The 25,074-nt window shown below is 37.1% G+C and overlaps 1 protein-coding gene across 5 annotated transcripts in view; it reads left to right on the top strand.

Moving 5' to 3' along the window:
- Positions 1–22,329, top strand: part of GSK3B (glycogen synthase kinase 3 beta) — a 196,830-nt gene extending 174,501 nt beyond the window's left edge. The window contains exons 10-11 of one of the 5 annotated variants that reach the window (XM_024769219.1): positions 7,440–7,538; positions 22,155–22,329. In XM_024769219.1, coding sequence (XP_024624987.1) covers positions 7,440–7,538; positions 22,155–22,222 — 167 coding nt within the window. In that variant the 3' untranslated portion in view covers positions 22,223–22,329. Of the gene's footprint in view, positions 1–7,439; positions 7,539–11,623; positions 12,662–13,360; positions 13,933–22,154 lie in introns of those variants that run through there. The other 4 variants (XM_024769218.1, XM_024769221.1, XM_024769222.1 and 1 more) reach the window with 4 other exon arrangements.
- Positions 22,330–25,074: the final 2,745 nt, after the last annotated feature.

The raw sequence follows: 25,074 nt of genomic DNA, 5'->3' as shown, positions 1-25,074 counted from the left end.
GGGTTATATTTCTTCATCTGAAAGCAGTAGACTACTTATTTATAAAATCTGTTGTAACTCATTATTTTTGATAATTAGGAGGCTCCATATCTTTATAGCAATGATTTTTAAACCAGTTTTTTTGTTATGAAATAGTGATACGCATAAATATGGTCAGCCCACCTGCTTACCTAGCTTTCTATATCCTGGGTATTTTCTTCTAGCCTGTCTTACCCTCAGCCACATCTAAAGTGGACATAGTATATCACAACATTGTTAATCGGCTATACTCCAATATAAAATAAAAAGTTAAAAAAAAAAAAGTGGACATAGTATATCACAACATTGTTAATCGGCTATACTCCAATATAAAATAAAAAGTTAAAAAAAAAAAAGTGGACATAGTATTTCAACCACCTTAATTAAGGTAATGAAGTATCTTGTAATATTCTAACCTTGACTAGGGTCTTTTTGGTTTTAGATTTATTATCATTTACAATAGCAAGAATAAATTTACATAAGATAGGAAATCTTGATTTATATGTAGGATATGAATCAAATCCTAAATAGGAACTCATAAACTGCTCTCACTTGCAGTGCCCCTCTTTTTTTTTTTTTTAACCAAAACAGGCTATCCCTGTTTTTCTACTGTGTTCTTCTGGGTGAAAAATGGCTATAAAAGATCTTGATAAATGGACTTGAGGAAATTTGGGTATAAATAAAAGGATTATTCTAGTAAATAAATGAGAGATGGAGCTGTTTATACTTATCAAAGGAATTGGTGTCAGAATTATTCTTTAATATTTTATGAATAATTTAGAAGAGTAAAATATCAAGGTAAGCTGTACTCTTCTAGGTATTGAAAGCTAAACCAAGGAAATACACTGCAAGGGAGAGCTTAGGAAATTCGTGAGTGCCAGTAAGAGGGGGCAGGTTACTTTTAATTCAGGCAACTAGAGTACTACTGACATACAGTATTGTCTGTATTCAGAATTTTAGGATCTAAATTATCAATTATTTATGAGGATTATTTTCCCTTTCCCTGAGATTTGAGTGTCTCTGCTGCCTCAACTGTACTATTGGAGAGAATGTGGAATGTTATAGGAACAAACAATGAAAAACTAATGTTTGGACTTAAAGTTCTGTGTGTAGTTTGGACAGATACACTTCCAGGAAGACCAGAATACTGGCGGTATGTGATGTATAACCAAGGCAATAAAGATATGCAGTATTGCATATGGAGTAAGTCAGACCTAAAGTCTCCTTCCCAGTCTCTCTCTAACTAGGTGCAGATCTTGGCCAAGACACTATCTCTGAGTTTACTAATTTAAAAAGATGAGGTAGTTGGATTAAAGGATATTCAAAGACACATACAGCTGAGTAATATTGCATTGTATATATGTGCCACATCTTCTTTATCCATTCATCCGATGATGGACACTTAAGTTGCTTCCATCTCCTGGCTATTGTAAATAGAGCTGCAATGAACATTTTGGTACATGATTCTTTTTGAATTATGGTTTTTTCAGGGTATATGCCCAGTAGTGGGATTACTGGGTCGTATGGTAGTTCTATATATACAATGGAATATTACTCAGCCATAAAAAGAAACAAAATTGAGTTATTTGTAGTGAGGTGGATGGACCTAGAGTCTGTCATATGGAGTGAAGTAAGTCAGAAAGAAAAAAACAAATACCGTATGCTAACACATATATATGGAATCTAAGAAAAAAACAAAGGTCATTAAGAACCTAGGGGTAAGACGGGAATAAAGACACAGACCTACTAGAGAATGGACTTGAGGATATGGGGAGGGGGAAGGGTAAGCTGTGACAAAGTGAGAGAGTGGCATGGACATATATACACTACCAAACGTAAAATAGATAGCTAGTGGGAAGCAGCCGCATAGCACAGGGAGATCAGCTTGGTGGTTTGTGACCACCTAGAGGGGTGGGATAGGGAGGGAGGGAGACGCAAGAGGGAAGAGATATGGGAACATATGTATATGTATAACTGATTCACTTTGTTATAAAGCAGAAACGAACACACCATTGTAAAGCAATTATACTCCAATAAAGATGTTAAAAAAAAAGATTCTTTTCAAAACTGTCAGAAAGAATAAAATAAGAAAGAACGTGTGTTTAAAAAAAAAAAAAGACACATGCAGCTCCAAAATTCTGATTGTAAAAAATGAGTTGACTCCAGAAAGACAAAGAAAAAATGAGAAATAAAGCTAAAAACATAGAGCATGAAAGGGTAAGATATGTAAAATCATGGTGTAAATGGACACAAAAAAACCACAAACTGGTTCCTGCAGAATTCAACATAAATGCTACACTTACTACATTTCATCAAGAATGGAGTTCTAAGATTTTCAGGTTACTAAAGCTTATTCTTTTTAATCACCAGGACTTTAAAAATACTAACGTTTTGCTAGATAACTTGTAAATGTATCATTACTATAAATGTAGTACACAAAATGCATTATGTAGTACACAAAATGCATTATGTAGTACACAATGCATTACTATAAATGTAGTACACACCTTTTTGGGTGACTAGTATAAATTGTGATGCTCCCTCTTGGGCAGTTCCAAGGCAAAGTAGTCATGGGTTTCTACAGGTATCATGTAGTTCGCGCATGAAACATTGCTAATATTACCAAGCAGCAGGAGCAAGCCTTGTAATTTGTTTACTATTTGTCTGATCTTCTGATTAGTATTTGTTTACTTTTCTGAATGAGTATGGAGTATGTAGTCAACGTTAGGAACTTGGTCAGAGATTTCCTGGGCACTTTGAAATTGTTAGGAGAGAAACAGTTTTAATGGGGTTACTTGTTCATCTAAAAAATATACATCCAAACAAGCAACATTAGAATTCAGTGTGTAAGATCAAGGTTCACCATCCTAACATTTGAATTACTCCTCAAAAAAAAAGTACCATGCCATTGTTAAGTCATTTTCTGTGAATAGGAAAAAAAAAATAGCAGTTTTAACTATATGGACAACCACTGGCAATTGTCATTTATTCTTAAGAGACCTGATACACACATGAAAACCTCAAACTACTTATAGAAGATAAAGAAAGTTTGCCTCTTGTAGTGACTCCTTTCTGGAGGTCTGCATGTTGAGCCCTTTCAAAGATAACAAAGAAAGAAGATTTCCTTCTAACTTATGACTGTAAGAGGTCTAGTTAATAAAGGGTTGATTTCTTCCTTCTGGTTTGTACATTGATTACTATTCTCAAACTTATCCTCAGCTTTCACACAACACAAGTTTGAACAAACATATATACCTCTTCCCACCCCTACTCCTATCCCCCACCCCTGCAAATTAAAAAAAACAAAAACCCGCCCTTATTAATAAATTTGGAAATCTTATATTTGGAAGAAGAAAAACTTTAAGGGAAACTTCAGGTTTCTCCAAAACAACTAGATTTAGGTTCTGTTCTTGTTTTTAACATTTAAAAATATTGCTTAACTTACAGTGGTCTTTTCATGGGAATTTTTCTTCTATAGTTTTTAGTGTCAACAGTGCAGCAAAATTTATTTAAATGAGTTTGGTTAACCTTTTGGTTGGTTGATACCTTTCTTGGTTGGCTTATTGATAGCTATTTTTAAATTCATTTGCTTTTGTTCGAATTGTGCATTATGTTTTGATGGTGGACCACATAATGATTGATACACCATCAAAACATTCATAATGTTTCCTCATAAACTACTATGTGATTTTTTTTTTAATGAGTAGTTTTATGGCATCTTCAATTGGTTGAAGAAATCCTTGTCATGCATGAAGTTTTCTAAAACATTCTGGAACCTGTTGCCATTTTGTTTGAACCGTGTCTCTGGAGTAATGCAGTCTCTTATTCTTCCCACCTCTTTTCCATAGCTAGACCCACTTTTATATTATGGGCTTCCTTGTTTCCTTAATAATCTCCCTGCTCTCAAGCCTCACACATATATTTAGTGAATAAATATTAACTTTTCATTTTCAATCTCTTCTACACTCCATCATATTCTCTGCCTTTAAGAATACATATACTGGGACTTGCCTGGTGGCACAGTGGTTAAGAATCCACCTGCCAATGCAGGGGACACAGGTTCGAGCCCTGGTCCAGGAAGATCCCACATGCTACGGAGCAGCCAAGCCCGTGTGCCACAACCACTGAGGCTGCGCTCTAGAGCCTGTATGCGACAACTGCTGAAGCCCAAGTGCCTAGAGCCCGTGCTCCGCAACAAGAGAAGCCACCGCAATGAGAAGCCCACGCACTGCAACGAAGAGTTGCCCCGCTCACTGCAACTAAAGAAAGCCCACGTGCAGCATTGAAGACCTAACACAGCCAATCAATCAGTCCATAAAATTTAAAGAAAAAAAGAATACGTATACTTTCCCTGATTCTAAAAATGTCTGTTGCTTTGCTCTTTCTGTCCTCCAAAATGCCATCTTTTTTTTGCTTTCTTTCAGTGCATTTTGTATGCATACTCATTGCCTCCGTTTCCTTACTATTCAGTGCCATGGATAGATAGGGAGATTGGGAGTAGGTTGTAATTGTTGCATGCAAAAAAAAAAAAAAATTGCAAGCATTTTGGACTACTTGTGACAGCCCACAGAAGTGCCCATAGTCTCTCCTCACAAAAGGGACAGACTTGTAGTGTAGAAAACAGTGCTGTAATACATGGAGGCTTCCTCATTCACACAAGCAAAAGCTGTGACAGTGAGCAAGCTCTCTGAAGTGGAGAAGAGTTAATGGATGGAAAGCAATGGACCTGAAGGAATACATATAATTAAGGAAGAGGAAAAGGACAATGGTGTATAGAAGTTGGAGAGATAATAGAGCTATATGTGGCTGACCAGGTTAGAATTTCTTAAGTTTTTGGGTGTGTGACTCAACTTTCACAAAAGTTCTCCCTGCCCCCAAAGGCTATCCACTGTTCACTCTAGGTTAAGAACTTAGTCTTTTAAGTTGTTTCATGAACCTTACTTACCTCTCCCCTGTGTCTTTAGATGTGGCAAAGCCTCCGGTATCCCATAGCTTCCTTTTTTTTGGTTATCGTCGTCTTTCTTTGCTGTTCCCTTTCACTTTCATTAGTTACCCCTCTGCCACCTAGTGAAAAAGAGGTTGTTTTTCTCAAACCCTGCAACTGTGTGTGTGTGTGTGTGTGTGTGTGTGTGTGTGTGTGTGTGTGTGTGTGTGTACGCATATATACACCTTAACCAGAATAAGACACAAAACCACCATGGCCCTCAATTGGACATGCAGATACACAAGGATAGGTGATCTGGTAAAAGAGATTGAGTGAATGGGAGAAAATGGACAGCATGTGACCACAGACCACTGATACTCAGTTTATTTTAAAGATTATCTCAATTGTAGCTCTGTCAGAATGTCTTATATTAAAATCTTTGGTCATCTTTTCCTTTTTTGGGTTTTCTTTTAGATGTTGGGCTCATAGTCATAGAGATCTTTTAATTTAAAAGTGTCCCAGTCTCGAATCGATTGAATGCCTTTCTTGCCAGCTTATTTGTGTAATTGTCCTTCCATTTCCTATTTCTGTTGAACAGACAAAGACAACCATCTTTTTATCTGTCTATCCTGGGACCTAACACAGTCTTTCATGCTCAGTATTGTTAGTTGGATGAGGGTGTGGGTGGGTAGATGGATGGGTGGATTTTAAAGAAGCTTTTCTATTTTAGGAGATTTTAATCTTAATTGGGATGGTAAGTCTGACTTTCTTTTGGATTACTGAAGAGTAACTACCACATCTTACATTAATTTTTATTCTTAGAACCATAAACTCATCAGCCATGGCAATTATCAGTGATTCTCTTGTTTTTCTAGGTGTAAGGTTGTGTGTTAAAATTGGACTGATTTGAAGTAAAACTACACTGGCTCTTTCTGCACCTCAGTGAGAACTGAAACAGCTTACTAAAGCTGATTATGAGAAAACAGCATATCTTCAAACCTGATCATTAGGGCAGTGATTTTCCAACTCAGGGAAGGTTATTATTTGATGAGCTGACCTAATAAGTCTTCTCATTTAAGGGGAAAAGATAATGAATAGTCTTCTCTCAGTTTTGAGCTTTTCCTCCCATTCATTTTTCATATATCTTGACATCAGCATATTGCTTCTTTTTACCAGAATCTGGTTATCATTTAGAATCTGATTTAGTACAAAATTTAGCTACTAAGGCACCGAGTTGAATAAATCAGTATTGCCAGGGGCTTTGTAAAGTACTGCGTTAAAACGATATTTCTCTTACTAGGGGCTGGCGGGAGGGATGAATGGCGAGTAGTTGCTTAAAGGTTTCCCTTTGGGGTGATGAAAATATTTTGAAACTAGGTAGAGGTGATGGTTGTACAACATTGTGAATGTACTAACTTCCACGAATTATACACTTTAAAATGATTAATTTTATATTATGTGAATTTTACTTTAATTTAAAGAAAATACTATTTCCTAACTTTTTTTAGTCCGTGCCGTAACTGTGAATTGCTTGTAGCTCAGAGGATAACATCTTTCTTTAGCTAGTATGGTCATATAATTATTCCTTCAAATTATTGGAATAAGAATTATTAATAGCGACACTTATTAGAGTGGAAATAAGCACTCACTAGTTAAATGCCAGAACTACAAGAATAAACCAGGGTTATCCCAGGCAGACTAGAAGAAGTCGTATTATCGGAAGTTAACACCAGATACTTTTATGTACAAGCTCACCACCATGTCTCGGTAGTTGTTTACATTATTAAGTCCAATATCATCTTTTTGTCACGATTCATATACAGAACTTAATTCTTTAAAGAAAGCCAGTTTGTATACAGTTGACAGAGAGAAACTTTCCACGTGCAGATAAAAGCGTATTTCAAACTTTTAAAAAGTAATAATCTTACTAAGTTAAAAAGCAAAGTAGAATTCAGTAAAGACATTTTTAATAAAAGCAATGAGAATTTAAACAGATGTTCCTTAAATCCCGTTTCCTCTACTGTTTGGATAAATCTTACCTGCTATCGAGTAACTTGGTCTGTGCATGCCGAAGTACAAACTGCAATTATATTCTCTTTTCCGTGACACCGTCACCCTCAATCCCTGCAGTCAAATACTGTCGGAGCACCAAGGGAAAACCTAGTGTATTTAAGTTAATAAAAGATGGAAATATATCTTATTAATATGCTTACCCTCAAACTTTTGACCAGTACCTTTCCCCGGCCTATCTTTAGTTTTCAGAGATACCCTAATTTTAGCAGATAGTGCCTTTGTTATGTATCACACCATTTCTGTGGACTTTCTCTATATGTTAATTACTAGCTCATGATTTAGTTTCAGATGTAGGTTTATCATGTCTTTTTTTTCTGTTAAACCAATGTTTTAATGCTGTATCTTCTGTTAGTGTTACCAATAAAATAGTTTCACATAAAATTTAAGAGTGGATTCTAACACATGCGTCTTACCTTTTCTCTAGAACTGTCAAGTAATCCACCTCTAGCTACCATCCTTATTCCTCCTCATGCTCGGATTCAAGCAGCTGCTTCAACCCCTTCAAATACCACAGCAGCCTCAGGTGAGAATACATAAGTCTCTGCTATAAAAACGTATTTTGTTTTTGTCTTCATTTTATCTCATTTGGTGAATGTGAACATTTAGTGCCTTCCAAGTATCAAAAACATAGCATAGCCAAATGATTAAATGGGAATAAAATGTTGCTTTAATTTCCAAAAAGCATAAAAAGACCCCATAAATGCTTTATATGTGAGGTATAAATATCTTATAATAATGTTAAGTGATGTCACCATAATTGTTATTTTAAAAGTCATGCTTTCTGTATAATTTCTTGATTAATATGTCAAGTGAGATGCTTATAGCAGAAAGCAGTCTGTACAAATGTAATATTATTGAAGATAATTCACTTTAATTCCATCACCCTGAATATAAATTATATTAATATACTAGAGAGGCAAATTTTCAAGAAGTATGAATATAGATTGGTGTAATTTAATCATTTGAAAGGGCTAAAACTGCAATGCCAATACATTTAGCTAAGACTTAGATCAGAATATGACTAAATCTTGTCTATCCAAAAAGAAAAGAATGCCCACATGGTCTCCCAGCTTAGAGCTCAGGTACACTGCTGGTCCCATAGCTAGCTAATGTTGGGACCTGATTTAGTGAGAATTACTGTCATTTTACAGATATTCTGAAAATACCCAACCTTGAGTGAATTGAAGGTCCTCGGAAGGACAGCTAAAAATGAAGTTAGAAATATAGTAGGTAGTACAGTTGGGCTCACAAAGAATTTGGTATCTTCCCCTCAACACCCCACTACCACCACCACCACCAAAAACGCAGATGTCAGGAGCTGACTCCATTTTTATTTAATCATCTGTTTCATTGAATTGAGTTGGATCAGACCCATTTTTGCCAAAGGGCGTTTATGCTCCAAGACAGAAAATCTTGCATTACTAGTTCTTAGCATTCAGCAGTGAGGTCAAAATCTCTCTCATGATGTCTGACACAGAGTTGTTTGTTCCTGTCCGATCTTATTCTTTTAGAATGTTGCTAATAAGGATTTAAAACATTTCATTCTTATCTGTGGCCTGTCTTCATTCCAGAAAAAGTTTGGAAAGAAAGGTCTCTTTTCTAGTTCTAGTTTCATCAGCACATGTTAACCTTGAGAAAGTCATTTGAACTTTATTAGTTTTAGTAATGTCTTATTAGTTTTCTCAATCTGTAAAATGAGTGGCAGTGCTCTCTTAGAGTAATATGGTACAAATCAATTATGTACTGAAATGTGCTTTGAATTTTTTAAATGTAAAAATATAGAGGCTGTTTTTGGTTTTGTTTTTAACTATGACCTCTATTTAGAAGGAAGACAGAATTACTTAGATGAGCTATTAATAAACTTAATAATTCACTGGCCAACGTTAGATTACACAGATTGTTCAAAACATTAAATAGGCCCTAACCCCGAACTAGTACACTTACTTGTTGATCTAGTTTCTAGGAATTGTTTTAGACTGTGAATAACAATGAGAATTATGATTGGTAAGTTTTGGGTAATTTTAAATGATTTTCTTAATGTGAAATACTAAACTAGTTAATGATTGCAACTAAGGTTTTGGGCAAATTGTCTGCCTGGTAGGATCCTAGTATGTAACCTGATTTTGATGTTGCTTTGATACAGGTTACAGCAGTCCTCAAAAAATATTTTATTGTGATATACATTTTATAGCTGTTGAAATCGAATTTCAACATAAATATGGAAACTAACATTAGACTTTAATCCTGAGAATTTACTTTAAAGTTGAAATAGATCAGGGTATGAGGAATTTAATAGAGGAATAGTAGGCTAAGGGCAGAGCTAAAATTAAAGGAATGTATGCCTTGAGTATCTTAATAGTTATCAGAAAGGATTTCACATATTTCTCTGAGCCTCCTAGTGGCTAAAGTAAATAAAGAAATGATATCTGTTAAAAATTTCCATTGGGGCTTCCCTGGTGGCGCAGTGGTTGAGAGTCCGCCTGCCGATGCAGGGGACACGGGTTCGTGCCCCGGTCCAGGAAGATCCCACAAGCCGCAGAGTGGCTGGGCCCGTGAGCCATGGCCGCTGAGCCTGCGCGTCCGGAGCCTGTGCTCCGCAACGGGAGAGGCCACAACAGTGAGAGGCCCGCGTACCGCAAAAAAAAAAAAAAAAATTTCCATCGTTCATTAGATTAAAAGCACACTGGTGGCTTAGGAGAAGCAAAGTGTTTCTGACTCTGCTGTTTGAGAAGTATTTCTCCTTTAGGGCCACAGATTTAGTACTATAAGAGATAAGAGTAAATGAAATTCTCAACAATAAAGTTTCAACAATAAATGTAATGGTGAGTTCCATTTGGATACTTTCCTAAGTGCCCTTCATGCCCTTCAGTGTAAGCCAAAGGCATACCACCACAGTGTAGTTAAAGGAAAACAGTTTCCTTTGGGGCCAAAGTAATGCGAGCCAAAGTAAATGTCACCAAACATACCTCAGGAAATGCTCATCTAGATGAAGGGATTGACTGTATGACCTTAACGGCCACCTGTATTTGTATAAATATATATGTATGTGCGTGTACACATATTTTAAATAAGAATTTGGTAGTATAAGTTATATTCTTTAGTAACACCTTAAAATATACATGCTCTTTGTTGTCTCTCTTAGCTTCAGTTTCTTTATCCATAAAACAGGAATAGTAAATACCCACTACATATAGTTGTGAGAAGTAAGATATAAAATGTACAAAGTGCTTAACACTTTGCCTGGTCACATGGTAGACTTTCAGTGAAAGGAAACTGCTACACTATTTTTATTATTGTTATTGCCAAGTAAGGACAGATCCAGAAATGTTAAAAACCAGCCATGTGAAAGGCAGGTTGACATCCATCCTCTTACGAAAAAGGATCATTCTTATGAAAGAACCTGTGACTCTCCTCACCTGAATAAATAGACACCCCATCTCTCCACCCAAGCAGTGAGGGAATGAATGCCTGCTGACATGGCTGAAACTTTCCTCACAAAGCATTTCCAGGTCTGTTCCAAGGTATGAAGAAGTAAACTGTTAAGCTACAAAGCTTCAGACCTTGAAGATCTGAACCTGGAAAATGTTTCTAATTTAAAATTATCAAAATTAGAATTTCTAATCACCCACCCTAGGTGCAGCACCACAATAGAACCCAATATGTCTTTAGGTGAATTAATTGCAATATGTACTTCTAACTAAACAATTGGCTTACTTAGTTTAAGTCAATTTAATGGAGAATATACATGAAAATAGAGCCACTTTTAGTTTAGGACAAAACCATATCAACAAGAAGCAGAATATCTACTTTGACTAGCCTGAGAATGTGCCTCCTGGTCATCTAACATTGGATTTAGATCACTAAGAAACAACTTCGGAAGAGAAGCATAGCCCTGAAATTATCTTCTGATCTGTTAAAATACCATTTCTGCTGATGCTCCGCACCACTGAAGTTCAGCTTCTGTCACACATGTTTGTATCTTGAGCAAGATCATCAGAATACAGAGGCTCCTAGATGACTGCCTCAGAAGCTTTTATGTTGTTTATAGCTGGCTTAAATAAGAATGGAGTTCTGTGACATTTATGTTGATCTGGGAGCAAAGCTAAATCCTAAAGTAGGTAGGATAAAAGCAGAAGAAGAACAAAGTAGAATGATGAAGATGCCATCAACAGTGATCATACTGACTATATTATCATGAAATAAGCTTTAGATTTTAGTCAGTTTCTTTTGGTAGCCAAAGTTATTAAATGGTATTCAGATGTTAGGTCTTATTAAATTTTAAATACATTGTAGGCAGAAATCTCAATTTAGTCTCTATATTGCTACTTCTGGAAAAGCAAAGAAAGTAAACCTTTTCTTATCCAGATTGTGGCCTAAAGGTTATTATTCCATGGCCTAAAGGTGAGATTACTCTGGGAATATATAGTTGTTATTCTCTAGCCTCTCCAAAAGAACCTTGATCAGTACAATAGAATATCACAGTAATAGCTATTTTTCTCACCTTTCTTGAAAATAGTAAAGATAGCTTCTATCAGTTTAATGAGATTAATACTGAGGAAACTGTTTTTGCAGATGTTTCAACTACTTTTTCCATGTGTTGTATTCAAGGTTCCGGTAGTGACTGCAGATGAATGGATAAAGACCTGTTGGAAAGCATTACTATGTACAAGAGCTAACACAGCAGCATTCATACTTTTTTATTCACTAATCCCACTTTAGGGATCTTAACTTCAGGGTACATCTAATAGAAGAAAAAAAGCTACCATGTACAGAGATATGAATAGGAATAATTATATAAGAACAAAAAAAGAGCCAATATGATCTGAATGGTCAACAGTAGGAAAATGTTTCAGTACATTATGAAATCTCCATTTGTATGTAACCATGAAAGACAATTATTATGAAACTTACATTTGTGGAAGTATCTTAATTTATGTGGAGAAAACTTAAAAATCCTATGTACCATGTTGGTAACTGTGCCAAAATATGTATTTGCGTGTGGATAGGAACTAGATACAAATATACAGAAATTAAAACAGTTGTGTTAAATTAGTGGGTATGGATGTTGTTAGTGGTGGGGAGTTTTTTTCCCTCAAAAACTTTCATTCTTTTAAATTGTTTTTAGAATACCTCAGTGCCTGGGGGCATTATATCTGACTGTGGCTCTGATTGACACGAGAAACTCCTGAAAAGTATACATACCACTCTCAGTCCATAAAGTACAATTTCTTATTTTGATATTTATACCTGATTTTTCTCCACACCCCCAACAGATCCTCCCAATCATTCCATTTGGGAGACCATTCATCTGGACCATCTAGAGTAATACATCTTGAGGAATTATAGTTTTGCTAATCAAATATGAACCACTTTAGAGATAATCTGATCCAGTGCCACCTGAGTTAAGTGTGAGATGTGGTTGGGAATTTCAGCTAGAGCAGTTTTCTCTCTGCTTTGTATATTAGTCTTCTTCCAGTGCAATAGTTCTGCTATTAAAACAAATTTGAAAACCACTGATTTCACCTTCCTTATTATCTACTGAGAACTAGTGTCTCATGCTTGTGTATATTCAGTAACTGGAATATTCAGTAACACATTCCATCTTTGTATCACTTTGTTAGAAATCCTCTTTCATTCAGTGATCCTACTCTGGGATTATAGAAAACCAACCCAATTCTTACACGCAAAAGTCCTTCAAATTTTAATGATGGCTAGCATCCCCTCCATACTAATGAGGATTTTAAATCCTAATCCTGAATATGTTCTAAAGTATCAGGGTGTTAGGTTTTCTATACAATTATTTGTCATCTGCATATTTCATAAACACATCAATTTTTTGCCTCTATCCAAGCAACTAATAGAATATATTAAACAGGACAAGTCAGAGCCTACTAGTTTTTTGTTTTGGTTTGGTTTTTTTGCCTTTACTGAAGTTACTGATAAAACAAGTTAAATGGGACTATGCAACGCTTACTAGGGATTATTCTTGTGACAGTCTCTGAATAACTGGTCTCTTAACTACAGACCAACCTTACAATACTCATTTATATAATAATGTTATGAAAACTAAGTTAAATGCTTTGCTGTTGTCAAGAAAACTTTCAGATTTTTTCCATCAAAAAAGAAACTCTGTTAAAGATGGAAATGAAATCTTTTTTTTTTTTTTTAAGACTTAAGGAAATTTCTAGTGCTTAAATATTTGTAAACTGAATTTCTGTAATCCATTTAAGAATGTGTTTGTTGGACTATAGATTCTGGGTTTAAAGACATTTAAAATGTATAGATTTCCCTCACCTTCCTCGGGCTGCATTTTGTTTATTAGGATTTTTGTTATATCCTTTCCAGGTTGAAAACCCTTCTAACAGAAAAGGGAATCATGATAAGAGTTGGACAAGGTCTGTCTTCTCTGTCTTTTTACCTGGTCAGGGGGCTTAATGTTTTTTGATCTTGCTTTGAAACCCTTTGCTGTTACCTCATTTAAACCAAATCTGGCCTGTTCTGACAAGTGCACATTTTTATTTTCTATTCTTCCTGGGATGTGTGCCCTACTTTTTAAATTATGAGCCCATCAAAGAAAACCCTTTTAGTTGGTTTCTTTGGTTCTTCTCCTTTTACTTTGCATTGAGAGTATGTGCAATTGTTTGGTTGGTCAGAATTTTGATTTTCATAATTTTCTATTTCTTGTCAGTTATTAACCCCTTTTGAAGACTGTAACTACAAAATCATACCTATTTGTTCCCTGAACTTTTTGAAATGCATTTTGCTAAAGTCATGTTTCAGTTTAGCCAGGGCTAGTGATCCCTTTTTCTTACTATTACAGTTATTTTTACCCCAGAATTTCTGTCACCCTGTCACCTTCTACATCACCAGACAGTTTTTTCTAGCTGGGCAGAATTAAACCCAGAGTAATTTCTCCCATTGTTTGTTTCCACTGATTTTGATAAATAAAATGTTAAATTAAGTCAGTGTATCAAATACTTACTTTCCTAAAATAATGGTTACCATCCCTTTATTCCCCCCCCTTTTTCCAAGTATGATTACCCTTTGCCTCTGTGGCACTTGTATAGTGTGCTCTGGGAAAGCTGCACCCATACCCTGTCTAGCTGCAGAACCCACAGTGTTGCCCTCAGGTGTTCATCTTCCAAACTCTTTCCTGTCTATTTTCTCTTTGTCTTAACCTAAATGTATGTGGAATTTTATAAAAATATATAACTTTTTTTAAAAACCCAAGGATTTTTCTCTATTAAAAATACAGTATATAATTATTTTAGAAAATAAGACTCTCCATATTCTCACTTCCAAAGAAAATCAAAGGTAACACCATTTAATATATTTTAGTCTAGTTATCAGTGGACAGAGATAACTCTGTCCCATTTTTTAAATGGGCTTATGCTATTTGGGGGAAGGGGAGTACATGACTTTAGTATTCAACCAGTATTCTAAGCCTGTACCATAATTTCTTTAACTAATTCCTTATTCTTGGACATTTGGGTTGTGTCCCAGTTTTTAGAAGAATTCCTGAGTCAAAAGATATAAGGAAGTTTTTTTTAAGACATATTGTCAAATTGCCTTCCAGAAAGTTTGTCCCAGTCTACAATGGTAATGCACATATTTTTTCACTTCTCTATTACTTCAACACTGGCCAGCCCAGAGTGGGGTGGGGGAGGTGCAGAGTGCATGTGCACACGTGTATTTTTATGCATTACCAACTTAGCAGATGAAAAAGGTGTGTGTAGGCACAGCGCTGTACCCATTTCCTCCTGTTGGCTCTGTGTTTGAAATACAGACTTCCATCCATATGTGCCAGTTTGACAAATTCACTGACACCAATGAGACTGTGTCTACCCTCTGTTAGGATTTCAAGTTCACTTAGTGAGTTTGCGTATAGGTACCTAAAGTCAAACCATCTTTGTCGTTATTTTCACCAGAGCAGTGCTAAGTATCACTTCTAGGAAATTGCTTCTTTTTATGTAAAACATGTTCTTTCCTATTAAGTCAAAAATTTTACCTGGGTTTTTCCTCCTTCCTCCAAAAGTAATGTAATAAAACCTTCTTGATTAAGTTGGTGAGTGTCCTATAAGACATTCTTCCAGGTGTTCTTCAGGTGTTCCTCAGTTCCTTACCTGAAGTTACCTGTTTATGTTCATATGCCTTTTCTTATTCTTTGTTCCTAAACTAAGTCTTTTAACTTAAAAGATGAAAATATATCCTGTGTCCCCATGGCCTTCAGTTTTTTTACCCTGAACAACCAAGCCTCTTAATTGAAATGTGCTCTGCCCCTGAACTCACAGCAGCTAAGACCTCTACTGCTGGCACATCAAGTATAAACAGTGTTGTTGATAAGCCCTCCAGGTTTGCTGCTGGATTGATTGGCTCACTAGCACCTGAATTTCAGTTCTATTTTTTAAATGACTGAAGCCACCATGGAGTCTTGTGCCACACCTTTTCCTTGGAATAATATGACGTGAGAGGTGATGGTGCTTTGCTGAGGAGTGTTTCCCCTCCCTCTCCCTCATTATGACACACACAAAATCGTCAAAATCATAGTAGACAGTATAAAGAGAAAAGTGAAAATTGAATCCTTTTCCCTAATAGTGACACTACTTTGATTTCATTAGTGTGGATTATGATTTCGGTTTAAATATAACTTTGGGGTATACCTTTAATTCTCTGTGAGTAATGGTTCATGTGTTGTTTGTTCATGTGTCAGTTAATAACATGAATGTCTGAGACATAGTTTTATAGTAGAGGCATTTCCACTTGGAACAGCTTGAATAGCAACATCCTGAGTTAGCTACACAGTACAAACAGCGTGGCCCAGGCCTCCAAAATTTTATCTTTTAGAGGAGTTGACCTGTCATGAGACATTTCTAACTTGCTATAAAAACAGGATAGCTGGCAAATAGAAATACATAATATAGGCTTGGGAGAGCATAATAAAGGAAATAAAAGTATACTTAAAGTTCCCAAGTATACTTGTAAAGTACATGTAAAGCACAAAAAGGATTGGATATATCTGAAATACGCTCTTCTACTAATATGCCAATAATGATTTTATAGCTTTTGAGAATCTGAAAACGTGTTTAGGGTAAATAAGGAACTACATTTTTATTTTTATTTAATTTCAATTAAATTTAAATAACCATATGTAGCTAGCAGTCATCCTATTACAGAGTGCAGATAAAACATTTCCATTATTGCTGTTGAGCCAGACAATGAACACTTGTATCAATTAGAAGGTTTTAACTTTTATAGACCCATAGTTCTGGAATACTGAGCAGAGTCTTAGGAACCCCAGCTCCTTTGTTTATTCTCTGTCCTTTCCTCCTGACCTGTTCCCTTGTTTTCTGCTTTTCTTAAACCTTTTGGTGACAGTTTGTAAATGTGGGACCTTCCATTCACTCTCCTTCCCCTCCCCATTTACACATTTATCAGACACATTTGGAGGGAGAATGGACAGGACTTGCTGATACATTGGTGGGGGTTGGGGAGTAAAGAATCGAGGTAAGAACTTTTGGTTTACTGCCTGAGCAACTAGATGATGCAGTTTCCTCGGAATTGAGACAGCTACCCATCAAATCCATGACTGGATTATGTAGCAACTCTTACAGATCTTTGAGACTCTGAGAATAAAACTGTGAATCCTCTCCTGAAAAATATATGTATCAGATATGGAATTTTGTACATAAAAACTTACTCTAGGACAAAAATCGCAGCCTGGTGGACTCTGTTGGGAACTTAATACCTTAGAGCTTCACCCTTAGTTTCACTATGGGATTGCCCAACTTGTCATTTTTACATCTGAAGTCAGAGTAAAATTGGTCTCAATACAGTACATGCACAAATTCCCTTTGCCATATCCAATACAAAAGTCACAGAACCATAGACTCTTCTCAGCATTAGGGAAAAAACAATTGAACATCTGATGCAATCTTTCTTGCTTGTACAGTTTATTAGGAGCATACCTAATTTTGTAGAGGGACTTGGTTCATGGGCTTGTGAACACAAACCCTAACTGGCATTTAAGTTATTTGACCTATATGTATGCATTAGTTATCTGTTGCTGTGTATCAAGAGACCCCAAAATTTAGCAGCTTAAGAGTAAACATTTCGGGCTTCTCTGGTGGCACAGTGGTTAAGAATCCGCCTGCCAATGCAGGGGACACAGGTTCAAGCCCTGGGCCGGGAAGATCCCACATGCCATGGAGCAACTAAGCCCATGCACCACAACTACTGAGCCTGTGCTCTAGAGCCCGCGAGCCACAGCTACTGAAGCCTGAGCACCTAGAGCCCGTGCTCCACAACAAGAGAAGCCACTGCAATGAGAAGCCTGCACACTGCAATGAAGAGTAGCCCCTGCTCGCCACAACTAGAGAAAGCCCGCATGCAGCTACGAAGACCCAAAAGTAAAAAAGTAAATAAATAAACTTTTAAAAACGAATAAAAGACAAAAATGACATTAAAAAAAAGAATAAACATTTAGCATCTCACACAGTTTTCATGGGTCAGAAATTCAGAAGCAGCCTAACTGTATAATTCTGGGTCAGGATTTCTCATGAGGTTGTAGCCAAAATGTCAGCCAGGGCTTCAGACATCTGAAGGCTGGTTGCCTGGGGCTGGAAGCTGTACTTGCAGGATGGCTCATTCGTGTGGTTAGTGACTCTGAGCTGGCTGTATGCAGGAGGCCCAGTCCCTCACCACGTGGACCTCTCCGTAGTGCTACTTGAGTATCTCACATTGTGGCAGCTGGCTTCCCCTAGGCCAAGCAATCCAAGGAGGAGAAGGTGGAAGCCACGTGTCTTTTATGTCCTAACTTTGTAAGTCACGCACCATTATTTCTGCAATATCCTGTTGGTTACACAGGTCAGCCCTATTTACTGGGGGAGGGGACTGCATGAGGGCATGGACATCAAGAGGTGCATGACTCACTGAAGTCATCTTCGAGGGTGGCTACCACAATGTAAAAGAACGGTCTTACACCTTCCTCCCCCAAAACTGATTATTCTCTCCTTTCTCCCTCAAGTCCATTCTTCATTTGGTTGGTTGGTTGGTTGGTTTATTGTGCAGCAGTATCAGAAGGGTGGTAATGAGCATTGGTTTCTAGGAATGTTGGAAGTCGGTGAAACATCAGCTCTATAGTTGTTTCCAAAACACTTGTATCTCTGTATACCCCGTAGAGACTGTTTGAAAATTAGATAATAAAATAGCCATCCTCTTAATTCTTCATATTATAAATTCACCTGTTTTAATGTAGTAACTCTTTAGGTAATAGAAATAGACTTCTGGAAATCACACTGGATTATGTAGGGGTTAGGCCTGAATGAAAGTCCTCTCTCTCCCTTTGCTAGGAAATCTTTTCTGCTTGTCTCCTATAGGCATAAAGGTAATCATATTCTTCCTCTGTTCCCTCTGTGCTCAGCTCTCCACTTGTTAGCTCTGTGACCTTAGACACATTATCTCATCGCTTTGTGCATCCATTTTTTCCCATTTGCAAAATGGGTGCAATAATTGTACCTGTTTCTTGCTTTGTAGGCTAAATGACATGCTTGCAACATACTTAGTATGATGTCTAGCACATTGGTAAGCACCCAGATGTCAACAACTGCTACCACTGATACTTACTGTGGTGGTGATGGTGGTTATTGCAGTCACACTAAACTATACATCTGTGTATTTCTAGATGTTTCTTTTACCTTTCCATTTATTGGACAATTACTAAGCACTTCTTAGGCCTTATTACATAGATGGGTGGTATTATCACCATTTTACAGATGGGGAAATTGAGGGTAGAGAGGTAAAATAACTTGTTCCAAAATCACACAGTTATTAAGTTGTACAACTTTGTGAAATTGGATTAGATTTAAGGAAGATATATCACTGTGAACTTCAGAAGAGCATCTCAAGACTGAAAACAAGAGACTATATAGTCAATCTTTGACTCTTCATAGTTGGATCCTTTATAATCAAAAGATCTTAGTTTAAATCATAATGCCAGGTTGCATCACTTTTACCAGTACATATGTGAAAGGAAGGGAATGAAGGAGAGGCAAAATGAGCTTTGCTGCTTTTAAAGAGTTACTGTTTAGACATAGAGAACAGACTTGTGGTTACCAACGGGGAGGGGTGTTGGGGGGGATGGACTGGGAGTTTGGGATTAGCAGATGCAAACTATTACATATAGAGTGGATAAACAACAAGGTCCTACTGTATAGCACAGGGAAGTGTATTCAATATCCTGTCTGATAAACCGTAACGGAAAAGAATATTTTAAAAAAAGTTACTGTTTTAAATGCTTGAGAAGAAAAGTTACAGAAATTGCAGTAAACATCTAAGTCTAGTGACAGTTTATCAGAATTTTAAATTAATGAACATTTTTATTATAGAGGGTCCATATTAATTCAGATTCAACTCTGTAAAATAAATTTACAGACTTGACAGTGAGATCAAAATAAGCATGTACCAAGAAGAACTTTAAAAACATAGTTTTGCTCATTTAGTAAACCAGGCAGTCTGTTGGAGCTACTATTGAGTTTATGGAGAGTCACGTTTGTTTGTTTTGCTTTTCTCCTCCCTGTGCTTTGTCTCCCTCTGAAAAGCAGAGAACTCTCCTTTCTCAGGAAAGACATGTATAATTTGATTTTAAGTAGAGTTCATTGCACAGGGCGTAGGGTTTTTGTTTCTTTGTTTTTGATGAATGAGTCCAGTGCTGTGACTTTATATTATCCTGTGATATCAAGGATAATTGTAATCAAAATAATTAGCTGTTAAAATTTTACTCATTAGGTGATTTGGAAATAATTCAAAGAAAAATAAGAGATCATTAAATTACAAACCTGAGGAACATGAATGTTTTTTATTATTCAGAACGTGATTTTGTTTCTGGTTATATGCCCACTTAAAAGGCTTATGCTTTTTATTATGATCATACAAGCAGCCTTTGAATTTATCCAAGGAAGGGAAGACTAGTTTTGGGAATGTCATAAGCTCATAGGTAATAGCCGCTGAAAGGACAATAGCAGATTAGTAGCTAAATAAGATATTGCCAAAGAGTAAATTAATGTAATGGGCTGGCTGGCAATGTAGAGGAGCCTTGGTGAATGTTGGCCAATAGCTAATGGCTGCTATAGCCAGAGCTGCTAACACTGCTGGTATGTGTGCTGATCTCTTAAGTCCTGAGGAAGACCAGAATTTGACAGTTTTACCTGTCATCTTCACATGTTGAAAATGAGAGGAAAGTGCTGTTTGATGATAAGCATGCAGGTTCTGAGTGTCATCCAAAGCATGAGAAATGCTGCAATAATAAGCATGGGTTTGTGAGGAGCATTATAATTCTGAAATATCTCTGTGCCGATATCTCTGTGCCTTCCAGGCTTTCTCAGGAGTGTTGTTTTTAATGTAGCCTGTGCCTAAATTATGAAAATGAACACTTTTCCTGAGAAAGCCTTATAGGAGCCTGTGGCCTGGATAGGAATTGATGTTAGGTTATTGATGCACAGAATTGGGATGATCATTGAGAATAAAACTCCTGCTAAGTAGGGCATATCCAGGAAAAACCAAGAGTTAATGAATGAAGTATTAGTACAATTACTGACTGATTATTGGGAAAGGCTGTTTGCCTGCCTTTGGAGACTAGGTTATATGCTATATATCATATACCCTCTCTTGCCACCTGTCCATGTGCCATGCAGATAAGTTAACATGATGCCATGCCCTGGGCAATATGAAACTAACGCGTGGATCCTGATGTCATAATGTCTGTGCTTATTTTCATGAAAATAGTGCTATAGATGTTTTGAAGGAAGTAAAATGAATTAAGCACAACCATTCTTATTAAGAGATATAAACATTTTTTCCCAAAAGGCTGAGTTAAATGTATATAAGGGTAGATTGTTTTGAGGAACAATTGGGAATTTAGGAAGGAAGTATAGTTTTTAACGAGTTGCTATCAAAATGATGAACTGAATAGCTAATCCTTAAGAGTTCCTTAAGCTACAGTTGCTGTGTATCCTTGGGGTCTTTTGTTTCTTGCTCAATTAAAAAATTCAAAGTAGAAAGATCCAAAGACCAAATGTTGCCTTCAGCCATAACATTTACTCTACTCAACATAGGATACAGGAGAGCTACAGTCTTGAGAGAGAGACAAAACTTCTGAGTCTGTTTTTTGGTGTCCCTAGCCTTGATAGCCAAGGGTGGTGGACTTCTAGGGCGATGGCTCTTGGAAGTTGCCCATCTCAGTCAAGCCACCTCCCTTCTTGCTCAGGGCTTAGTGTGAAGTTTTTGAGAGAAAATTTGCCTAGCAGTATATTCCCAGTCACGTGTGTGATGACAGGGATGCCACTTGACAAGCCACTGAAACAGTAGTATCTTGCCTACCCGAGATGGAGAGCCAGTCTGGACACAGTTAAATGTCTGTGTAAATGTTAATGGAGGCTGTGAAATAATAATGGACCTTAAAAAGTGTGAGTGGGGGGGGGCAGGGGTTCAAGTTAGTTGTAAAGTTATATGTATTTTTAAAGGATTAGGTAAAGTAAGCTCAAGTGCTAAGACATTTGACTATAAGATGCTTTATTGAATTGAATAAGGGAATTGGTACTACAATGGCTGAAATTTCCTTTTTGCTGGTTGTGTCTTCCATTTGTATGAATAACGAAGGGGGACTGTACCTAGAAAGCAAGCAGCTGAGTTTGATTTATGCTTGGTGCTTCTCCCATCACCACTGACCCATATTACTTTCACTGCCCCACTCATTCACCCACTTAAGCAGATGGCATATGGTAACACCATTCAGAATTTTTAGCAAGTTTTCACAGCTGTACACTGTTCATTTATTTTCAAGTGAGCTAGAGTCCAACTGAGTATTCATGCTCTGCTAATCCCAGCTGTGGCAAGAGCTTTGACAGAAATGGTCTCTGGCTCCCTGAGTCTGTAACTTACTCAAAGATACCGTCTTCTCTGTACCAAGACCTGGCCAACGCACATACTTAACTCTAAGCAGAAGAAAATTCAGATTTCATAGTATTGGCCATATTCAAAACAGCGTTCCAGATGCAGCTCTCAGCCTGCAGTTGAGGCCGCGTACTTTTCTCTCTGGGGTGTTACAGCATTGTTCATGCTCTCTCTTGGGGCTTTTGATTTGCAGATGCTAATGCTGGAGACCGTGGACAGACCAATAACGCCGCTTCCGCATCAGCTTCCAACTCCACCTGAACAGTCCCGAGCAGCCAGCTGCACAGGAAAAACCACCAGTTACTTGAGTGTCACTCAGCAACACTGGTCACATTTGGAAAGAAAATTAAAAAGAGAAAAAAAACCTGTTCATTTTAGTGTTCAATTTTTTTATTATTATTGTTGTTCTTATTTAACCTTGTAAAATATCTATAAATACAAACCAATTTCATTGTATTCTCACTTTGAGGGAGACCCAGGGGTTGGGAGGGGTCGTGGGGAGGGGAAAGCGGGGCACTAGAACACACAGTCTCTCTCCCACGACAATCTTTTTTTTATCAAAAGTCTGCTGTTGTATACTTTAAAAACAGGACTCCTGCCTCATGCCCCTTCCACAAAAGAAGAAAACTTTGTTCTGTGCGGAAGTTTTTTTGAACTTTGTTTTCTTTTAAAGTCAAGTGTAAGACTTGGGTATAGTGCACAGCTTGAAATTGGTTGGGAGCTTAGCAGGTGTAACTCAATGGGGACTTAAATGTCACTTGTAAAATTAATCCATATCCTCGGGTACTTGAAGACATGCCTTTGGCATGTTGATGGCAGGTGTGGCAGACAAAAAAGGAAATGTGTGTCATTTGTAACCCTGGAGGTCAATAAAGTTTGAATTTATAAGGGGAAAATTCTTAATTGATTTGTTAAGGTTTTATTTTGCTCTTAATCAGTGCTAGTGGTGAAGAAACTTACGTAGGAAGCTGTCAAAGGAGGAGCGTGTGTGCTCTGTGTGTGGATCTTTGTTTGCCTGACCAAAGGTTCTCTATAAATCTTAGTACAATTTTAATCTAGTGACCTAGGAGGAGACTAAAAAGGGTGCTGAGCTGGCCCCTCTGACTGCAGAGGTCAAAAGCTGACGAACCTGGAGGAAGGGGACAGGCCAGGGGCAGGTCTCACCACTGTGGATGAATTTGTCCAGATTTTTTCTAAAGTTGCTTCCCTTGGAAAGATACACTTGAGAGGACATCATAGTTAAATAATGTGAACTATAACAGTCTACTGGTTTATTTTTCATATTTTTTAATTGCAAAATGAGCTTGCAGAAAGTGCCACATTCTGCACATAGTTCTGATTTTAAATCCAAATCTAGAATCTGTATTTAATTTCAGCCTTTTTAACCTCGTGCTTTTTAAATTTTATTTATTGACGCATGTGAGATAGACCATTATGATTTTAGATGGTAGGAATATTAAAAACTACACATCAAAATGATATAAACAGTCACTTGTACCTGCTGACTTTATAGGAAAGCTGATTATATAAATGTGTGTATATATGTTATATACATAGATTCAATACTGCCTTTAGTTTTGGGTTTTTTGTTTGTTTGTTTGTTTGTTTTTGTCCACAGTATCAAAATTGACTGGTTGAAGCATGAGAAGAATGTTTCCCCCCAAACCCAGTTAAGAATTTTTGTTTCTGTTTTTCTTTGTATAATCAGTGAACAGTGTAAGAATCAGTCTCTGTTTTTGAAGAAAAAGCAATATTCCTTGGAAAGCAAGGAGAATTGAAGGATTATGTTGGCAGTGAGGAAATAGATTTTCACAACTAGTTTGGTTTATATGTTTAAGGTTGACATCTATGCGGGCCTTATATACTCTAAAATGAACCTTAGTCACCTTGGTGCTTATGGGCCATTACTTGACCTAATGAATCTTTAAGGCACAATCAGTTGTACTTTACATTTAAAGATCACTTGAGTGATGGCCGCCTTTCCCGCCTACCTTCCTTCCTACCCCGTACACCTTCCAAGGTTAGCTGATAACTGTAGGGCTGCAGAGCTGAGCCCCAGATTGTGTGTAACCTCCTTTCACCCTCCTTGTTGCCACCTTAGGACATGTTAGGGGTCTCGCCCTCCAGGTGATTTGGAAGTAGAGTGTCTTGGCAGCCCTCATGCAGGTCCCGGCACCCTGTCCTGCTTCTTAACAAAGTGTGTGTGACTCTCCAAGAGAGTCGTACTGCCTGCTGACATGAACCAGTACCCAGAGAGACAACGGTGAGCCATCTTAGTTTTCACTCACTGTCTGGCTAAGCTCTTAAGCCACAGAAGCGTTTCTCAAACCTCTGGTTATATCAGAGTTCATGAGAAGGGAAACACACTCAGTCAAACCAAATCAAATTGAATTTTACTTTGCATAATGAGCTTCTGAGAGCAAATTAAGATTTGAAAGAAGTCTGAATCAAAGTATGTGGCAGCATAATTCCTAAAGGGAATGGCTTTGATAGACCATTTTCAGAAAAGATTTATAAAGAAGCTGGACAGCAGGTCTGTGACAAAGGAATGGACCTACTTTCAGACCAAACTGCCCAGCCAAACATTTGGACACACACTACTCTGGACTTGGTATACTTGCTAGAGTCCATAAAAATCTGTGCTTGTTTTAGAAAACACTTTCCCCCCACAAATGGGGTAAGAGAAGAAGAGAGAAAAGTCAGATGCTTTTCTCTTATTTTATTGTGTGTGTGTGTGTGTGTGTGTGTGTGTGAGGGCTGAGGTGCATGATTTTTCTTTCTCAAGGATCATGGCGGGATCACAGAACTCTTTTATACAAGTGAGATCCAGGTCTCTGAATATCTTTTTGTAAATAATAATAATAATAATAAAAAGCTCCTCACCAAATTCAAGCTTGTACATTATATTTTCTTTCAATGTTTTTAAATTTAAGTTTTATTGTTTTGTATGTAAATATGTGGACCCAGGAACTGTTATTAATGAGCAAAAAGTTACTGTTCAGGGCAGTGATTCTGTTTAATAATCAGACAAATTGTAGACGAGCTTTTTAAAGCCATATAGTTTTAACTCTGTACAGTAGGTACCGGCCTGTATTATTGTAACAATAACTCTA

The sequence above is a fragment of the Neophocaena asiaeorientalis genome, unplaced genomic scaffold (assembly GCF_003031525.2).
Source record: "Neophocaena asiaeorientalis asiaeorientalis breed wild unplaced genomic scaffold, Neophocaena_asiaeorientalis_V1.1 scaffold671, whole genome shotgun sequence".
Classification (NCBI taxonomy): domain Eukaryota; kingdom Metazoa; phylum Chordata; class Mammalia; order Artiodactyla; family Phocoenidae; genus Neophocaena; species Neophocaena asiaeorientalis.
Note: the sequence above shows the minus strand (reverse complement) of the source record. Positions and strands in the feature narration are given on the sequence as shown.